Consider the following 7,569-nt stretch of genomic DNA (forward strand, 5'->3'; position numbering starts at 1 on the left):
CATTGTGACTTCAAATGCAAAGTGCCTTTTGTACCAGAATGGTGGGATAAAAAAGCTTTAATAAAACACAAAATAAAGGATATACCTTAATATACACATTTTTACAAGCAATCTTCTCCAACAGAATGCAATTTCTGCATTATTTTCACTAAAAAAAATGCATTTCTAGGTATACTTTCCCCTAGAATACACATTTGTGTACAGGTTATTTACTGGAGAACTGTATGGCAAAATTCAGAGAAGTTTAAAGAGATTTCAAAGGATAGCAGCATTTTGTTTAAAATATTGTTTCAGGAAGTATGGATTATGTAGATTCAAATTAAAATGTGAACCAAATCAAATTTGTATTCCATTCCTGTTTCACAGATCCTTTCAGTAATGTATTAGTTGCAATGTCAGAATAGAACTGAAGATACTCAGGATCAAGTCCTTGTTCAGCCATGAAGCTCACTGGGTGACCATGGGACAATCACTGCTCTTTAATCTAAACTCCCTCACATATGGTTGTGAGGATAAAATAAGGAAACATATATGCTACATTGAGTTGAGGCATAAATAAAGGTGGGGTGATACACACACACACACACACACACACACACACACACACATTCTATAAGACCAGAAAATGCTTAAATGTCCACAGATTTCACATTCCAGATTGTGTCTTTGCACTTGACTCTAGCTACTGACTCTCCCCCCCCCCGTATTCTTACTAGAAATGAGTTTTGTCTCCAGACCTGTTGCACCATGATGTCACAGAGTGTGGTTGCAACATTGCACACCTGAGAACAACAATGTTCACATTTGATTAATGCTTACTCTGTGATGATGAAAACTCTGCTCTGTTTTGTTTTACCAAAGGCAGCATTGCCAGTGATCAGGTCAGTGGCGTAGCGTGGGGGGTGCAGGGGGGGCCGGGCGCAACATCTGGGGGTTAGGTTAGGGGGCGCAAATCCACGGGTTAGGGGGCGCAAATTACTTGCCTTGCCCTGGGTGCTGACAACCCACGCTACGCCACTGGGTCAGGTTCTCCATCCCCATTTTTGGGAATAGAGAGGAAGGCTGTAGAAGAGAGGCCTCAAAATTGAACTGTGGGAGTTGAAAGCTTGTCTACCAGCACTAGAAATACTGATGGGAATTTACCTATAAGGGTAGCTTTAGCAAATGCCTATTCATTGTATTCTAATACACCAAGCATAATTTCCAGATTCTTCCCTACCAAGCATTAATGAATGAGTTTGTGATGATATTGACTGTTTCATCTCCATACCAAAAGGGAAAATATATTTCTGCATGTAGCACTTTTTGAACTCTCTAGAGGTCTTTTGACCTGAATTTCCCTACAACACTGTTTTATTATCATTCTATCCCTGATGGATTTTATCAGAAGAAGGCTCCCAACACTTTCCCTGCGGAATTAGGTTCCCTCAAGCATTGGATGGCATAAATACAGTGAATACATCAAAATTCCACCTAGATGTGAGCATCGGCTTGTGCCTAGTGACTTCACTTCAAACATCCATATAAAATGTGCAAATATTAGGGTGGGTGGTGGAGCAATGCTCCAGTTTAGCAAAGCTAATGCTGCACACCTGGTAGAAAACATGCTGATGTTCTAGCAAATGTGTAGGTCAGAAGCAGGACTTGCTACCACTCTTATGCTTCCTCTGAACATGTGTCTGTTGAATAGTCACACAAAGATAAATCATTTCATAAAAATCATACACATGGTCTGATTATAAAAGGGGGAAAAACTAAAAGCAGTATACATTAAGAATTTAGAAATGCTAAATATATAAAAAGCCATTGGAAAATTGTATCTTAAATGGCTTTGGAAACATAGGATTTTTGTAAATAATTTGATGTTCCTTGCAACTTTAGAGATAACACCACTTCTATTTAGTGGATTAAATGCATAGAATTTTGTTGCTTCCATGAATTCATTGGCAGGGTATTCCCAACACTTTTCTTCAATCCTGAGCTGTATTGAGGGTGAGAGCACATCTATGAAAAGACCTATGTTTGGAACTCTATTTTTCACTGTTTTGGAGCAAGAAAGAGCAAACATTCTGCAAAGTAAGTTTTTAAGGGCAGGGGGGGTATGATTGTTAAATCTAAATCAAAGGTTATAAATTCTGATGAAACATGAATACGCTTGCCTATGTTTTAATTTTGGTGTTGAGGTGTGTGTATGTGTATTAAGGATGTTCCCAGCCGACTGGATGCTGTGCTAAGTGGTTGGCCGGGATAAGTAGATGTCCATGCCACCCCAGGGCTGCCATGGATTGCCTTATTTGAGGGACAGGTGGAAACCTGTGAGCCTCCACAGTGGCCGGAGGGGATTGGGAAACAATCCAAAATGGTCTGCATGTCTGGAGGAGAGAGGAGGTGCCACGTCAGGCTGCAACCGCCACTGACTGACAAGACAGTAAGCAGCCATTCTGGTGTGTGTGTCTTAAGGACGGCAATGTTGACAACTAGATCCAGTTCCTAGCAAACTCCCAACAATGGGATCATATGTATATTTATTTTGATTCATTTAGAATCATAATCAAGAAAAGTAAAGGTGAGGGAAATAAACAAATGAGGAAAAAAAAGGGAAAGAGACATAATTAATGAATAAAATGCAAATGATTCAAAGCAGGCTCATGGGTGCCAATTGACGTCTCTCTTTTTAAATTATTCTGCCTGCAAGGTGGATGACTTGCATTTGGGACATTTGGAAAGCATGAGAGCTGATGAATAATCAAATTTAAATCTACACATTAGTCCAAGAGATGGCAATTATGTTGACTCACACTGGAATTGTCACAGACTATGCCCATTTATTATGTTTTTAAGACAGTTGAGAATGTTGTGATGCTTTGAAAGCCGGAGTAAGAAAAGAGTGCAACATATTAATTGGAATCTACCCACTGTTCTTGATTACTCTTTGGGAAAACTGACTCTATCAAATGAGCTTGCAATGTCATTAATACCTTCAGTAAGTTGGATGCTGTAATATAAGGTTACCCAAACAATTTTTAGCAAGCTGCTTGTTTTTTAAAAGGGTTCCTTGCACATTATTTCCAATGAAAAAGAAGGTGTAGTCTGCAAAACATCAAACAGGGATAGACCTCTCTCCCCTCTCTGTCTCTCTCAATTCCACACAGCCCCTGGAGATGTTGTTACAAAATCACATTATGCCATTTCCAGTGACATTTATGGCCCCATTTTGAATATGTGTGGCAGAATCTGTGCTTTCTAACGGCTTAGAGAGATTTTAGTTTTGCAAAAGCTAAAGAAAACAAATAAGAGAATGGATAAAAAGTCATTGGACCACCTCATAATTCTGTAAATTATATGGCTCTCACTAAGAGCCATATAAACACAGAAAGTAAAAATTAACCCATAATCAGATTTGCTTTGAATTACAAAATATTTTCTTACTTAGCAGTTTTATAGACTGCCTTTCCTCTCGCAGGGTTATCTCAGGACAGTTCCTAATTCGTGGTTAAAGTTCACATGATTGGATCAGGGCATGTTATATATTTGAGAACTGCAAACCTACTATATTTGACATGAACTGATTAGTTTTGATTTCCAGCAGCACCATTATTCATGATGTGTTTGCATTGACCATATTATCACATGACAAAATTGTGTGGTTTTAATGCAGTGTGGTCCTCCACTTACAAGAATCTTAATCCAACTGTGTGTACAATTGGATCAAGTTTACTTCTTTACACTGTTTTAGCAATGCATACAAGTCAACACCTTCAACTATGCACTGTGGACCACAAAAACTTATGCAGTTATAAATTTGCTAGTAGTTAATGAGCTGTAAGCCAAACCACTAATTTTGCTTCAGCAAAAAATCTACCCAGGAAAGTACTTTTTCTGCACTTTTTCACAATATGTACAGCTGTACATTATCAACATGTGGAAGATTGGGGGGGGGATATATGAGAAAGCTGAAAGTGAAATAAAACTATGCACACATAGTGCTAGAAAGTAGAAAATTGTAAAATATAAAAGGACCCAAGAGAGAATTCTGAATCCATCCATTTTACTTCAGGTAATATATCCCAAAATCTGAGAATAAATTAGGAAAATTTGGGAACAATGCCCATTTATGAGTGCTATTGTATTCACACCCTCTTGGGGGTCTTATAGAAAGCCAGTGTAAGAACAGAATGATGAACCACATAGCTCTTTGGGCTGATTCAGCAGGCACTTCTTAAATTCCTAAGCATTTTGTAAAATCTGTTTTGAATTCAAGCATGTGATAATTTAGACAATTCTTAATCCAATTTCAAAGGCATTTGCGTATGAGGTTCATGGGGTAATTATATTCATGAACAAAACAGTTCTGAGAAAGATTGAAAATGAGGGAGTGGGAAAGATAATGGTTTGGTCTGCATGCCAGGCTAAGAAAACCATAATTTAGCATCAACATATGAGAATGGGGGCTTCCAGGAAGAAAATTTAATCTACTTTGTTCTTCTCTGATCACTTTGCTGCCATGCCATGCCATGAGATTTGAATCCACTCTAATGCCCTAACTTTCTCCAGACTAACTATGGATTTGTAGAATTCCTTTATCCTAAATTATGTTTTTGCCTGGTGTGACATGCAAGCCAGACTAGTATCAATAGTGTAATCATCTGATTTTATTAATCTAGATCTGCCTTTTCCTCTTCCATACAGGATATCCATTCTATGGAAGAGCTAGCTGAGAACCAGACCAGTCTAAATGAGTTCATCCTGGTAGGGTTTTCATACCTTGCTGAATGGCAAATCTTGCTGTTTTTGTTTTTTCTGCTGATGTACATTACTGCCTTAGTTGGAAACATGCTCATAATTCTGCTTGTGAAACTCAACATGCCCTTCAAACTCCCATGTACTTCTTTTTGGTAAACCTATCTTTCTTAGAAATAGGTTACACCACTAGTGTGGTGCCCCAGATGTTGGCACATCTGTTAACAAAACATAAAAGCATTTCCAAAGCTAGATGTGCAGCCCAGATGTATGCCTTTACCATCCTGGGGCTGACAGAATGTTGCCTCCTGGCAGCTATGGCATATGACCGCTATGTTGCCATATGCCACCCATTGCACTACACAGTAATCATGAATCACCAAGTCTGTACAAAGTTGGCAGCCGCAGCGTGGATTATTTGCTTCTTGGTACAAGTTGCTCAAACAGCATGGATCTTCAGCTTACCCTTCTGTGGTTCTAAACACATCCAGCATTTCTTTTGTGATATCCTACCAGTGGTGAAAACGGCATGCACAGATACCTACAAAAATGAGATTGCTGTCATGGCAGTGACCATCACTTTTATCATGAGTCCATTCCTACTAATTATCCTCTCCTACGTCCGTATAATTTCAACCATCCTTAAGCTTCCTTCTGCTGAGCAAAGGCGGAAAGCCTTCTCCACTTGCTCCTCACACCTCACGGTGGTGACATTATTCTTTGGGTCAGGCCTCTTCACCTACTTAATGCCCAAGTCCAAATATACTTCACGGAATGACCAAATGAGTGCTCTTATGTACACAGTTGTCACTCCAGTTTTAAATCCCATTATATATACCCTAAGAAATAAAGAAGTGCAGAAAGCATATAAGAAAACAATTGCAAGGGTCTTCTCTCCACAAAACCCAACTAACTGAATGTCTGAAGAATGGAGCGTAGGAAAAAAGGAAAAAAGTAAACACCAAAGACATAACTACTGATTAAGCGGATGTAAATATTTAATTCAAATACGGCTCGTGGCTGCATAATTGCAGGAAGCCAACCAGATCCTAACCCAATGCAACCTGGACTGTCTGTATATCAGTGATCATTTGGGAGGGATTCTTGCTTTAACTATAAATCGACATGTTCTTTGATTATTGATTATTTCTTTTTGTAGACTGTCTGCTGTACAGGAACCTGCTTTTTACATGTGTCTTACATGGTTATTGAAGAGCTAAGTGTGAAGCACACACTGTAACAATGGTTTTCTGGTTTATTGCTGTCATACAGTTGACATCTTTTCTCAATAAATATTAGGTATCCATTTACTCACAGACCCAATTCTGACACACACAAAGTGTGTGTATGACCACGCTTTAGATTTTACTAAAATTTTCCCCTGTGGGGAAGGCGGTGGAGAGTATCTCCCACACACGTTAGGTGCCACTGCAGCCCCGAACACTCTCCTTCAGTGATGAGCTTTTGGCACTGAAGACTGTCTTTGTTTCAGCAAGTGTCATTTTGTGGCTACAACTGTGGGTGAGCTCCAGCAGCCAGTGCGCCCCACAACAGCCAGTGCTCCTTCCACAGCCAGGCTGGAGCCGGGAGGCCACCCCAAATAATTACAACCATGTTGAACCACAACTTCCACTCCCTTCAAAGTTGGTCTTCATTTGCCTTAGATTACTATCTAGACTGATGAAGGACTGTGTATAACTCAAGTCCTTGTATAGTGCACTGGATGCACCTGTTGGTATGCATACAATGCACTGCACGACCCACTCCATTCATTTTATTCTAATCAAACATGACTACCTAGTCTTTTTTATCCATCCATTCATTAAGTTCATAAAATTTATATAACTGCTTGGTTGTAGAAAAAACCTGAAAGAAGTCTGAATCCACAGGAAATTAGATGGGTGAAATTTAGATTGCATTGAAAAGCAGTATTTTCGATTCCTATAAAACTGTGAGGTTTCTGGAAGCATCACCCAAGGATTAAATGCATATATATTTTTGTTAGCCATTCTTACCCCCATGGATTAGTTAGCAGAAAATTCCCAAATGTATTCCTTCAAAATTGAGTTGCATCAAGAATGAGATCACATATATGAAAATATCTTTGTTTGGTGCATCATGGTGCACCGCTCTGACGCATGAAACAGCAGTTACTTCTTTTGCAAAGTAAGATTTTATGGTAGTAAGGTATGATTGTTACATCTAAGTCAAAGAACTTTTGATCACAACTGACTGTGTTTTAATTCTGGTATGTTTGTCTGTAATGCTTTTATAGCTAGATACTGTTAGGAGAATCTCAACTGTGAGATATTCTATCATCTATCTCTATCTATCATCTATCTATCATCTATCTATCTATCTATCTATCTATCTATCTATCTATCTATCTATCTATCGTCTATCTATCTATCTATCTATCTATCTATCATCATCATCATCATCATCTATCTATCATCATCTATCTATCTATCATCTATCTATCATCTTTCATCTATCTATCATCATCTATCTATCTATATCTATCTATCTATCTATCACCTATCTATCTATCTATCTATCTATCATCTATCTATCTATCTATCTATCTATCAATCTATCTATCATCTATCTATCTATCTATCTATCTATCTATCTATCTATCTATCTATCTATCTTTCTATCTATCACCTATCATTTATCATCTATCTATATCATATATCTATCTTCATTTTTATTTTACAACCAAGAAAATTCAAGCCATGAAAGAAATGAAGAAATAAAGGAATATAAACAATTCAAATCAAACTAGTGTGTGTTTTTCAGGGTTTTACTTTACTTACATAGCCACAG

At 38.2% G+C, this 7,569-nt stretch overlaps 1 protein-coding gene across 1 annotated transcript; it reads left to right on the plus strand.

Annotated features, from left to right (window-relative positions):
* Window positions 1-4,701: 4,701 nt before the first annotated feature.
* LOC308570516 (olfactory receptor 10A4-like) lies at window positions 4,702-5,657 on the plus strand (the record flags this gene model as incomplete). Its single annotated transcript, XM_081165419.1, is given in 2 exon segments — window positions 4,702-4,861; window positions 4,864-5,657. Coding segments are annotated over 2 exon segments (954 nt in total).
* Between the last annotated feature and the right edge of the window lie 1,912 nt (window positions 5,658-7,569).

Source organism: Podarcis bocagei (genome assembly GCF_964188305.1).
Source record: "Podarcis bocagei genome assembly, chromosome: 13".
Taxonomy (NCBI): Eukaryota; Metazoa; Chordata; class Lepidosauria; order Squamata; family Lacertidae; genus Podarcis; species Podarcis bocagei.